Genomic DNA, 13,771 nt, shown 5'->3' with positions numbered 1-13,771 from the left:
ACTGCAGACCACAGACCCACCCTCAACTTGCAGCTGAACCGGGTGAGAGAAATCCTAAAGATTTCCTTCAATACGTACACCCCAGCGCCTGTATTCCAGGCGTGTCATAATTTTCACAAAATATAGATATAGGACCTTTTCTACTATGATTTGGCTTCAGATTGCTTGGTGTAATGCTGCATGAGTTGTATCAAGTAATTTTATGATACACGTGTGCTTTTTGCTGCCCCTCCAGGTTGGCAGAGGAAGTGTAGCACCCAAGATTACATTCTATAATTCTTGACATTGGGTGAAAAAATGGGTTGCAGAATCATGGGAAAAAAAGAAAAGAACAAAACAAAAGCCCCCCCCCCCCCCCCCTCTCTTAACCTGCAGCTGCTGAAGGACGGGGACAGCTTGATCGTGTACAGGAGCAGCGCGGAGCCGCGGGCTCTGTTGCTTCGGCGCCACCCGTGTGCACACACGGACCACGGTGACGCTCAACCAGAACTTGTCCTCAACTTGGCTTATCCTCAAATCGAGAAATTCTCCAAATACTGCACCATTGTTCGATTGTTGTCGAAGGTTGCTGCAGGCCACCATCTCCTGCTCCAGCTGACCATCGAGGGCAATGACTTCTGGACCTTGCTGCTCAAAAGACACTTGCACCGCAGCACCGCCTGGGGAGGAGAGGGTCATTTTTCAGTGGGGTACAGGTACATATAGAATAGAACCACAGCCTGGGGAGGAGAGGGTCATTTTTCAGTGGGGTACAGGTACATATAGAATAGAACTAACAACAATATTGAACTCCACATTCTATGATAGGACTATGTATGTAGGACTTTGTATCAGGCTAACATCAATGTATCAAGTATGACATTTTGAGGGCATTACTAATGCTACCCAGTGAATTATTTTCTTCAAGACCACAACATACCTCTCTGTGCTGGAACCTGACCTCTTTAGTTGAGACTTATGCACCACCTTGTGGTTGTTTTGTGTTATTTCATCTCTTGTTTGAATGGTATATTCCAGGTGATGGTATGGTCCAGTTTGGGTGATGGTATGGTCCAGTTTGGGTGATGGTATGCTCCAGTTTAGGTTTGTCAGGGGAAATTGAAAGCAATTTAGTTCATTCCCTCATTGTCATTTGAGAAGCAAGCATGCAGCAGAGTGTTCTCCACAGCTCTCCAACGTTATGTGTTTTGGTGTAGATATGTCTGTAAGTAAACTCAAATGTGATAATGCAAAACTGTTAAAGAAAATGTTTGTAGAGTAATGTGAACTAGTCAATTTAGTAGTGTATGTTGGTCTACAGAGTATCATGTACCATGGTAGCTACAGGAGTCTGATTGCATCAGCCATGTTTTCAGTAGTGAACAAATGTTTGGTTGTGGCTTAATTGTTACTAGATAGCGGTTTGTTCATTTGTTTGTGTGTAATGCTTTCATGTTTTCATTGAGTGTGTTCTGAGAACCATGTCTTGTTTGTTTCTGTTTTGCAGTCTTACAAAAATCCATAATCAACAGTAAAGATTACTCTTCTCAAGAAACGTCTTTATTATTTGGAGTTGTACGCTATCTGTCTAGCTTTGCACAGACACGCAAGTGCGAGGACAGAATAGTAAGAAGACAACCACACAAAGGACAAAGACAAACGGGAGCTGTCTACAGATTGACACTCTGCATGCTTAACATTAACCTGAAGTGGCCAAGCTGCAAGTAAGCAAATAGCCAGTATGTCTCTCCCAGAGAAGATGGAGGAGACCTTTGTAACCAGGTCACACGTTTCCGGCTCTAATGGTTCGGTGCATTCCAACAATGCTTCAGTGCACACCGGAGCTGCGTCCGTGCACTCGAACAAGGCTTCAGCACACTCCAGCAAGGCTTCAGCACACTCCAGCAAGGCTTCAGCACACTCCAGCAAGGCTTCAGCACACTCCAGCAAGGCTTCAGCACACTCCAGCAAGGCTTCAGCACACTCCAGCAAGGCTTCAGAGCGCTCCAGCAGATCAGCAGCCAGTGCTGCAGCCACCAGAGCCAGAGCCAAGGCTCAAGCAGCACGGGCAGAGGTCTCCTTTGCAGAAAAGGAGGCAACAATGATGAGAGAGAAAGCAGACGTGGAAGCCAAAATGATGAGAGAGAAAGCAGACGTGGAAGCCAAAATGATGAGAGAGAAAGCAGACGTGGAAGCCAAACTACATGTTTTGCAGGTACAGAAAGCAGCAGTGGTAGCTTCAGCAGAGGCAGAGGTCTACGAGGCTGCAGTTGAACCTGAACTGGAGGGTGAGCCCATTAGAGACTTCACTGAATTTGCCACTCAAGATCCAGCAGTGGTAGCTTCAGCAGAGGCAGAGGTCTACGAGGCTGCAGCTGAAGCTGAACTGGAGGGTGAGCCCAATAGAGACTTCACTGAATTTGCCACTCAAGATCCAGTGCAAAGAACCAGTGAGTATGTACAGAGCCACGCAGTGGCAGAAGACATGACACAATATCAAAACCAGTTTACAGCACCTGATGCTCAGCAAGCAGTACCAGACTCAACCCCTTACGCTCTGAGAACATGCTCAGGCATTATGGAGACAACAGGGAGGAGAGTATCCAATTTCACTGTCCAGTCCATTGATGGGAAAACTCAGGTAAAACTTCCCACTCTAATTGAATGCGACATGATGCCGGATGACAAATCAGAAATTCCTACACCCGACATTGCCCATTATTTCCCCCACCTGAAACAAGCAGCAAACCAGATGCCAGCATTAGACCCTAGCGCCCAAATCATCCTTCTCTTAGGCAGAGATATTTTAAGTGTACACAAGGTACGTGACCAGGTTAATGGGCCTCACAACACCCCTTATGCACAACGGCTAGATTTGGGTTGGGTTATAGTAGAAGAAGTATGCTTGGGTGGAGCTCACACACCAGCAGATGTAAGCATCTTCAAAACAAATGTGCTACACGACGGACGCACAACTTTGCTCAGTCCTTGCAAGAACAGAATTCAAGTAAAGAAGAGATGCAGTCCCGACGCACCACAGCCACACAAAACGTCCCAGTGCTGTCTAGAGACAAACAGCTTGGGAGATGTTAGGACTCCAGATGAAGAGGAACCCGCTCTGTCCATGGAGGATAGCGTGTTCCTGGATATGGACAGAGAAGTGTACATGGATGATGGACATGCCTCTGTATCTATGGAAGCTGAAGCAGTCAGCCTGTTGCAGAGAACCGAACAGATGTTAGCAGCCAGCAGTTTCAAGCTACACAAGTTTGCATCCAACAGTAGCTCACTCATGGAAGCTCATATACAGCAGACTAACTGGTCCTCAGGCCCAACATTCCTGCACCTGGAGGATACAGGAAAAAATACAGAGACAAAAACCTTCGACCCTGGCCCAGACTGTGATGGCGAAATCATGCCTGAAGCGATGGCCCATGATACTCGGGTCACTAAACAGCAACAGGGGTCAAACAGATGTAACAAGTTCTTCCCCTGGAAGTCACTTGTGATGGCAAACCCAACATTCATGATGTTGTCCTTCTGAAAGACTGTCAGGTGTAGCAAAATGAGTGGCCAGTAGAGGGCTCTTAATGACAAGAGTGTTTACAAGGTTCATGTTAAAATTGTTAAACTAGGGACTGCCAAAGTATACCTTAGGCCTGTGTCAGAAGTGATTGTTCTCTTGTCAGGTGAAAAGTAATGATACTTATTCTGTTATAGTAATAATGGTATACAAATTAATATACCAGGCGGGGAGTGTGCTGGAACCTGACCTCTTTAGTTGAGACTTATGCACCACCTTGTGGTTGTTTTGTGTTATTTCATCTCTTGTTTGAATGGTATATTCCAGGTGATGGTATGGTCCAGTTTGGGTGATGGTATGGTCCAGTTTGGGTGATGGTATGCTCCAGTTTAGGTTTGTCAGGGGAAATTGAAAGCAATTTAGTTCATTCCCTCATTGTCATTTGAGAAGCAAGCATGCAGCAGAGTGTTCTCCACAGCTCTCCAACGTTATGTGTTTTGGTGTAGATATGTCTGTAAGTAAACTCAAATGTGATAATGCAAAACTGTTAAAGAAAATGTTTGTAGAGTAATGTGAACTAGTCAATTTAGTAGTGTATGTTGGTCTACAGAGTATCATGTACCATGGTAGCTACAGGAGTCTGATTGCATCAGCCATGTTTTCAGTAGTGAACAAATGTTTGGTTGTGGCTTAATTGTTACTAGATAGCGGTTTGTTCATTTGTTTGTGTGTAATGCTTTCATGTTTTCATTGAGTGTGTTCTGAGAACCATGTCTTGTTTGTTTCTGTTTTGCAGTCTTACAAAAATCCATAATCAACAGTAAAGATTACTCTTCTCAAGAAACGTCTTTATTATTTGGAGTTGTACGCTATCTGTCTAGCTTTGCACAGACACGCAAGTGCGAGGACAGAATACTCTCGCTGCACCAGCAGATAAACATACTGTAATTCAGTCTGACAACATTTCTTACAGCAGTGGCAGTCAATGTTTTAATGAGTGAAACATTATTGTAAAAGTCTCTTTTCCCCTTGATCTTTTTTTTACTATGACAGTATTAGTTTACTTTAATTAGATTAATACACGATAATCAACACCAACTCTTTCTTCAATCAAGCAAACAGCCCAAACCTTTACCTCTTCTACAACAATTAAAGTTACAAGTTACTGTCGCGTGTTGCCATTATCTTGTAGCCTACTTGTATTATTTCCCACCACGGAGGACAGGCAAGAAGTGCAGTGTCGTTAGGCCAATCAGAGGCAGGCGGGGTGTTACCATGTCTATGCTCGGACGTAGAATAGATATACGCTTCCCAACCCGTCCTTGTCCAATAGGCACGTTAGCAGTGAGGAGACAGGGCAAGCTCTCCTTCTCCCCCATTGAGATGCATGTTAAATAATGGGATTTCTCCATAATAGATCATTTCAGTAGCAAGAGCATCAAAATAACACTAGAAATATGAGGAAATGACAGAGGGAGAAATCAACTTTTAACGACCACCCGACAGGAGTTTATGTTGCACGGTAGACTACGGTCATTAGTATTATTGCCATCACATGGGTGGGTCAGTCGTGTAACTTTCGACATTAAGCCATGTATATGTTCAACAACACAGCCATGCAAAATAACATTGACAGCTATGAGGTGGCGAAAGCTTGACCTGCATAGCAACAGTTGCTAAACTATTTGGATTGGCATTGGACAATCGCTTTTTTGGGTGGGATTTAGCAAAGGGCTAATTGTGATGATTGTTGAAAATGATACTGTATACAATAACATACACCAGATCTTACCTCCATGCCCTCTATCAGGTCTCCAAACACCACATGCTTGCCATCGAGCTGTCCATCTTGTCTGTTGTGATGAAGAACTGAGAGCCGTTGCTGTTTGGACCAGAATTGGCCATGGAGAGCTGTGCTATATGAACAAAAGAGAAGCCTAGTTAATACACACAGCAACAAACACGTTGACCTTACTCTAATTCAGCCCATTTAGACCCATCTGTGTTACCTTATAGCTTTAACCACTTTAACCATTATTTTATTTTAAACAATCTGTTGATTCATGCGTACATCAGGCACAGCATACATGCATCTGCTGTAGGGACAATGAAGTGTGGTGGCTGCACGGAGATGTAGATGTCATGGCAGAGACAATGAAAAGTGTGGTGCCTGCAGTGCCTACCAGAAAAATGCCCGTAGCACTTGCACTGGGTACAGGGCAGGCATACGTTCCGACATACTAAGTCATTAGTCCGACACCCTACCCCAAACCCCAACCTAACCCTAACCGCACACGGGATGCAAATCATGTCGGACCAACGCATGTCTGGAACAACGAGTGATTTACGCATGTCAGACTTGGTGTGTCGGATAAGCGTGCGCAGCGCACTAGCCTCGACGACCTTACAGGCATAGGCAAAACGTATGTAACTTAGTTAGCAGGAGTAGTTCACACAACAAATGACTTATTTTCTACCAATTACACACCCCATGAATACATGGAGATTTGTTTTTTGTTGTATTCCTATACCAATAATTTGATGGCCGGCAGGAGACTCCGGTAGACATTGGCATCTTTACACCGGTCATCAAAATATTGACCATATGCAGAAGCAGACCGCGGCCATCTTGCCATGTAAGTTAATGGCAGGGTGGTAACTAGGTGCAATTTCCCATTGACACCTGCCTAGATTACCTACCAACGACATCACAATAGGAAAGTCGAGCTAATAGAAATGACAGAAATCTGTTACTGGAGAGCTAGCATGCTGAAATAGAAGCCACTGTTCTTGAGGTTATACAATCTATGAGAACAAGTTTGAAATATTATTGGAAAATGACCAAAGCAGTCTCTCGATAATGCCAGTTTCCGAGTAGTCCACAGCCCGGCCTTTTGAGACAGGCAAGTAGAAGGAAAAGTGTACCAATTATAGGTTGACAGGTAGGTTCAACATGGGTGAGGTGGTCCAGGCAGATTCTAAAAAACAAATATTTACCCCTAGCCCTGCCCATATTGCACTTTGGGCAAGGAATCTATTCTCGAACAGGTACAGTATATGAAAGTTTCACCTTTTTTTTGGAATTCACGGGAAAATAATATAAAGGTAATGTTACCTCAGGAGAGAGCTGGGACTCTGGGGCTCTCCTGGTGAGAGGAAGCAGCAGCACTGGCCCTAGGAGGTCCCATGTGCGAGGCCAGGGGGTCCTGCAGCTGGCCTGGCATCAGGGTCACCCGCCTCATCATCTCCAGAGGGTCTCCCGTGGGAAGCTCCTCGTCTGAGACTGTAAAGTCTGGACCGAGGCTAGGCTGGAGGGGAAGAGAAAAACAAAAACTGGGTTTAACTAAAGGGATAAAAACGAGTGGGCGGGGAGGGGTGGAGTTTAGCAAGTGGGTCCCAAAACAATTTGACAAACCTCTAAAGATTATAATATAAAATAAATGGCAATAGCATTTTTTTCCTTTAAACTCTTTCACGTTAGTTCCATTGATCCAAGCCGAAACACAATTATTTGATCAAATAATACGGACAAAAATATTTCCTTTGTGTAAAATTTTGAAGACATTTAATCCAATATTTTTGGACGTGGCTCAACGGCCAAGTACATATCGACTTGGGTGTCCTTGAAAAGGTCCAGTTCTTCACTCACCTGGGGCTCCAGGGGGTAGGTGCACTTGAGGTGAGGCAGCAGAGTCTTGTTCCTCGCCTGCAGATCGGCGATTCTCTCCACCCCGTCGTACAGAGAACCTGGAGGAGGAATAGTACAAGCGAAATTAGTTGACATCAGAGCTCATAGAATGAAGCTAAATCAAACCTCATGACATGGAAAACGTAATCTTGCATTTGTAAGACAGCATGAAAGGTGCTCCCCACTATTGATCAGTTCCTAAACAATATAGCACAATATAGAATAAGGTATTATCACGTTCTTAAAACTATGTTCTCTCTCTTTCTACATCCAACCAGTTGAAGACATTTCAGACTGAGGCTTTTAACCTTTGCATTTATGGACATCCTAGGGTTTTAATGGAAGATGATTCTGAACATGCATTATTCTATCGTTTGACCAATTCAAATACTATCAATCTTCCAATTAGAATGCCAAACGCTCAGTGTGTCGCAATGTGACGCTTGTAGATGGGATTAGTCTTTGAAAGGCTGCATATATGGAGCCAGCCAGCAGCTCTACATCTGACCTCAAACCTTTAGATCTCCATATATGACATGTCAGAACAGGTTGCTTCTCGCCCTCAGGGCATCTTACTGGTTTTACTGTGTATACTTGACTCATCCAGCACCACAGCTCCATCTGATGGAGGGCTCTCGCCACCATACAGTAAATGCATTGTGAATGAGCAATAATATATAGCCGTTTTGGATCTGATTAATATTCTGATTTGAGCAGTTGGTGGCACTCACTCTGCGATGGGACGGCACCGCCGGAGGGTCTGCCAGGTGTAGCAAAGAGCTCTGTGGCCACGCCCATGACTCTTAAGGGGGAGGCGTCTTGTAGCTGCAGTACGGCCAACAATCCCTGATTGTCCTAGTGGTTAGGATTGGGGGGGGGGGGGGGGGGGGGGGAACCCAGGCCAGGCCTTGCTTTTGGCCAGGCCTGGCCTATGTGGGTCCCCAATTTTGGAAGGGGGTGGGAGGGGATAGCTGGGGAAGAAAGATAACACAAGTAAAGTAATATAAATAAAACATAATTTGGTGTTCATATATTCAGAATGGGTAAGGTCTAGTGTTACATAATTCATATGTTATCCCATTCTGGGCGGGAACCCTTTGGTGTTTTACCCCTTCAGGCACGAGAAATAAATCGGTTATTTATTTATTTAATTGGCGTATTTCGGTTATATTGCCCCCAGAGTGACAGCCAGGCAGTTCTTATTTTTACCGGCTTTAGTTAACATTAACAAGACAGACCCGCTGGAACGCTTCAAATACTGTCTCATACTCACACGCCGGAGGAGGAGTGGCGAAAATGCAGACTCAAGTGTCACTAAGTAAGAAATCTCTCCCTCTCTAGTTGTGGCGAAACAGCCCTCCTCTGCACTTGGCATGTCTTACAATGTCATCCCAGCATGAATATGACATTTGTCTTTCATTTCAGTGAGGTGGTACTCATAGTTCCAAGTAGATGTTGAAAGGTTATTAATAAATAGGGAAATGTATCTGAAATGTTTCTGCTTGTTGTTTTATTTCTCTCTTTCTTTTTTGCTGTTTTTGTCCTGTAATAGAGTCAAGTTGTAGTGGAATCTTAATAATATCCATTTAAATGAATTCCTTGGGTACACATTGTATGGTAATATGTGCTCATTTGTCTCTGCATTGTTTATGCATTTTCTTCATTTTGTTCCATTTTCGGGTTTTGGTAATGGTTTAAGAAAGGGTTCAGCTTGGTACCTGTCAGAATCTTAAAATACACACTTAAAGGATTAAGGAAAACAGTTGTCAAGAAAGAAATCCACCCCAAAAAGTTACTGAATAGGGAAGTATAGATGTGATCTGAACATTTTCAGCTAATCTTTTGGCAGTTTTTGTACTGTAATAGAGTCAAGATGTGCTTGAATCTTAATAACCATTTCTATGTATTCCCTGGGTCCTAATTGTATGGAAACATGTGTTAATTTGTCCCTGTAGGTTGTTTATTTCAATAGTTTTCTCCTTAATTCCATTTTCGGATTTGGGTAGGATTGTGTAACAAAGTGTTAAAAATGAACCCCATAGGACCTTTTTTTAGCCTGTTACCTGGCAGAATCTTAAAATACACCTTTCAAGGATTAATTAAAAACAGGTGATGTAAAAAGGTTCACTCCAAAAAGTTAGTGAAAAGTGCAAAAGTGCAAAAGTGGAATGTCCGCACACAATACAATTCTGCTCCCTGTCCTTTTTATTTTAACCTAAATACAACGTTTCGCCCCTCCGGGCTTTCTCTGTTCATACCCCAAACAGACATAGGGTCACACGAAGGCAGTCATTGGAGCGGTGTGCACTGTGCACCGCTCAAAAAAAAAGATACATGGTAATAATTTAAAAATAAATATATCTCGTAGACATAATGCTCCATCTGGAAGTCCATGTTGGTACCTCCCAGGTATGTTAGGTAAACTTTGTCATAGGGATTTTAGAAAATCCACCCCCAATCCCCTCCCCCTCGTTTTCATAAGGTCCATCTGAGTTCAATTATGAATTTGACTGTGTACATTTTTACAAATTATTTTAAGGCATCTCTGTCAGCAGGTATGACATCAGCTTTTGAGACAAGCAACATAATGACAACAAAACAGCTCCAGCTTCAACAACGGCTCCAAAAAAAATGTTGTCAAAGAATTCTCATTCTCATGCAAGTACTTATTTCACTTTTCATTAGAAAAGAGTAATAAAACATTGAAAATTGATGTTCCTTGTTGATACACAAACTGATACTTGTGTCAGGAGGTTACGCACACAAAACCCTAAGCACAGACACTCAACACTTTTAGAGGCTACAGTAGTGTATATATATAGTTTGCCTCTTTCATACTGTATCTTTAGTAATTGGACCCACAGAGATTTCATGCCAAAGCGTTGGCAATTAACTGTAAGGAAGAGGTGCTATTTTTGTTAGTGTGTTCTGTTGCTAATATTTGATACATGGTATATCAAAGTAACCCTTTGAAACCCATTTGTAGGCTCCATGGGGAGTTGTAATGAAGAACAGAATGGTCTGAAATGATCCCAAACTCATCCCACCAGCGAGTATTGTTTACAATCTGACGTGATAACAGATCTCATTCTGTCCATAGACCTTTTTCATGCCCATATGGACATGATAGTAGGATACACACAGCTGTTCCCAATGATACTTTAAAGCATTATGTTATACTTTACCTATTGAAAAATAGCAGATATACAAGCAACGCCAGCAGCGGTAGCTGCAGCCCCAGCATCAGCATCAGCAGAAGCAGCAGTAGCGCCAAAAGCAACAGCAGCAGCAGAAGCAGCAGCAGAAGCAGAAGCAGCAGCAGCAGCAGCGCCAAAAGCATCAGCAGAAGCAGAAGCAGCAGCAGCGCCAAAAGCATCAGCAGAAGCAGCAGCAGCAGCAGCAGCAGCAGCGCCAGAAGCAGCAGCAGCAGTCGTATCCATCCTGTTTTGCAAAAAATGACACTAATCACCAACGGAATGTCCAATCCACCCCAAATTTAATTCACATGTAGAGGGTGGTTTAATCAACGGAGAGCAATTCCATTTTCATCCATAGGGGTGCCGCAAAAACATGCTTTTTGGGGGATAAATCTGCTATGTTTCACCGGCAATCGTGTGCTTGCTCATTGCTAAGAGAAATGTTGTATAGTTTAATTGATATTCATTTATTCGTGCATTAAATTTCCCCATTGACATGATGGGAAAATGCGAAAACTCACATTCAAGTATTTTTTCCTCGGCGATCGTGAGTTGTCCGGACTTTCGGGGATATGTCCGGACAACTCACTTAAGGTGGAAAAAGGGTGAATTGTCTTGTTACCATACGGAACACCCATGGGGTTAAGCACTTTACATTTGAAATATGAACGTTTGTGTAGCTGTACGGGTTGTAAATGCATGAAGTGCAAACAAAACGGCTCGAAGTTCCGCCATGACGACGTCCTCCTCCTCCTCCGACACAAACAAGCCTTTAAAGTTTAAATCACTCTTAAACGTCTAAAACCACATAAATCGCCGACGTTATCTACCGTCGGCAATTCCTGTTCTGTTCTTTGTATGTGGCAGCGGTGGCCGAACAGATTGTGGAGCGGTCTTGATACCGGAAGGTCGCCAGTTCGAATCAGCGGTCCGACACGTTAAAATTACCACCGCTGAAGTGCCCTTGAACAAGGCATTGAACCACTACGATGAAATGTGTTCTATGAGCAGGGCCTGGCTGGAAACAAGTTCTTGAGCTTAGCCCAGATACCCTGGGTAAATATAGATTTCATTTCATTTCATTTCACACAAGTGACAGCCAGCCAGCCAGGGCAGCGAAGGTAACAGATAGGCCTACGGCACTTGAAAAAAACAAAACACTATATTATTAAATAACCCTGACGTCCTCCTCCGACACAAACAAGCATTTAAAGTTTAAATCACTCTTAAACGTCTAAAACCACATAAATCGCCGACGTTATCTACCGTCGGAAATTCCTGTTCTGTTCTTTGCCTGTATAGAAGTGTCTATTTGTAGCCTACGTCTGAAATGAAATGAAATGAAATGAAATCTATATTTACCCAGGGTATCTGGGCTAAGCTCAAGAACTTGTTTCCAGCCAGGCCCTGCTCATAGAACACATTTCATCGTAGTGGTTGATGCCTTGTTCAAGGGCATTTCAGCGGTGGTAATTTTAACGTGTCGGACGGCTGGTTCGAACTGGGAACCTTCCGGTATCTAGACCGCGCCGCTATCCGTTCGGCCACCGCTGCCACAAATGTTTTGATGAATTGAACATGGTGGACCCTCTTGTAAACAAGTGTAATGCTTAATTGGGGCGTCCACTCACAGTTAACAGTCTTTGTATTGAGTTTGTGCTTGAAATGTACTGTAATTCTGCAAACTGTTAATACATATTTCAATCAATCAAAAACCGTGTGCTTTCCACCCTTAGATGCTGCTATATGCCTACTGCATACGTGTACTGAGCACTAGCCTCGGAGCGGCGTTTAAAGTTTAAAACCCTTCAATATTAATTAAACCTTACGTAACATTATAGAACACAACCAACCCGTGTGGACAGCTAACATCCGTGGCTTCGGGATTTAACACTTTAACGATAGAACTACAAAGTACAAACCCAGTTAGCGGCTAAAACCCAGTGTAGTTTAAGGTTTAAACTTTAGGACAACACTATCTATTTGGAACAGATGTTTGTTGGATCAAGACTGAGCATGTGTTTTATCGAGTAAGCGCTATGCCTTTTACTTCGATAGATATAGGCTATTGGTGTATAAAAGGTTTAATAGTGTTAAAGATTTGAGTATAAAACATGTCATATTGATATAAAATCAGCATTTACCTCATGTGGCGTGGTGCGTTTCATTCCAAACGGTTCAAACCAACATGCAGTGTTTTTCAATCAAGTCTGATCATCTGCACTCTGTCACACACACGCACGCACGCGCACGCACAAGTGAAGACGTGTCGCCGAAACAGCTCGCCGAGATATAAATATGAGAGAAGACTTACTAAAGTTAGTGTGTGAATGTGTCTCACAATCTAATGAACTGTGTGAACCAAAAATGTCTCACATGCTAATGTCTTGATGGAAGTAGCCTATTAGACATAATTTACCCCAGGCCTATTTGCACCAAAAAAGTCTCACATTTGTAACAGTTTGCAGCAGCAGAATTACAGTACATTTCAAGCACAACTCAATACAAAGACTCTTAACTGTGAGTGGACGACCCAATAAAGAATTACACTTGTTTACAAGAGGGTCCACCTTGTTCAATTCATCAAAACATTTAGAGACGTACAAATAGACACTACTATAGCCAAAGAACAGAACAGGAATTCATCATAAAGGAGGTAAAAAGGGAAAGAACAACTATACAGTGTATATATGATGGAAGATAGAAAATAGCCTAGAAATGAGATGGCTAGTGGTGGAACTTTTTATATTTAATTACATTATAATAAATACAATAAACGTTATGGGGTTTTTAAGTAAAAGTAGCGATACATGATGTAAACATAGCCCGTATACCATACGTAAAAGTCTATCTATTTTAATTTTGCTTGGGTTAAAATAATAATACTGCAAAAAAATAAATGGTTTTGGACATCCATCATTCAGCAATGATGTGTCTTCTTATAGCAATTCTAGGCTTCATACATTTTTCAATAGTGCATAATGAGACGATTTACATATTTGAATACATTGTCTATTTTAAAACCAGTATGGACACAATGGATGTTTAATAGCAGACATTGTATTGAACTGTAGCCTACTGTGCATGTAGTGTCTACTGATGGACACTAGATGGCGTCCAAACAGTTCACACAATTTATAACATAATTTAGTCCAACTACCTGAATGAAACCAAGACTCAAAGAAATGTGTGGTACACCTGATTACCAACTTTTTTGAGGATTTTCGATACAATGTAATATTTATTTAACTAATCACATGAAGGTAGCACGCAACACTTGCATGCGTATCATTTTCTTTTACTCAACTTGTTGTGATATTAGCCCATGCACAGTACATCTTAGTCTATGTACTTGAACTTGAGATACAGTGTACTTGATAGGTA

At 42.5% G+C, this 13,771-nt stretch overlaps 1 protein-coding gene across 1 annotated transcript; it reads right to left on the bottom strand.

Annotated features, from left to right (window-relative positions):
* Positions 1-378: 378 nt before the first annotated feature.
* On the bottom strand, positions 379-7,988 carry LOC306942605 (nuclear mitotic apparatus protein 1-like; the record flags this gene model as incomplete). The annotated part of the gene is made up of 5 exons (XM_079528612.1): positions 379-659; positions 5,295-5,418; positions 6,618-6,810; positions 7,152-7,249; positions 7,922-7,988. The coding sequence occupies 3 exons, from the start codon at positions 7,986-7,988 to the stop codon at positions 6,619-6,621; spliced, it is 357 nt and encodes a 118-aa protein (XP_079384738.1). The 3' UTR covers positions 379-659; positions 5,295-5,418; position 6,618.
* Between the last annotated feature and the right edge of the window lie 5,783 nt (positions 7,989-13,771).

This window comes from Electrona antarctica, assembly GCF_951216825.1.
Source record: "Electrona antarctica genome assembly, chromosome: 18".
Lineage (NCBI taxonomy): Eukaryota > Metazoa > Chordata > Actinopteri > Myctophiformes > Myctophidae > Electrona > Electrona antarctica.
Note: the sequence above shows the minus strand (reverse complement) of the source record. Positions and strands in the feature narration are given on the sequence as shown.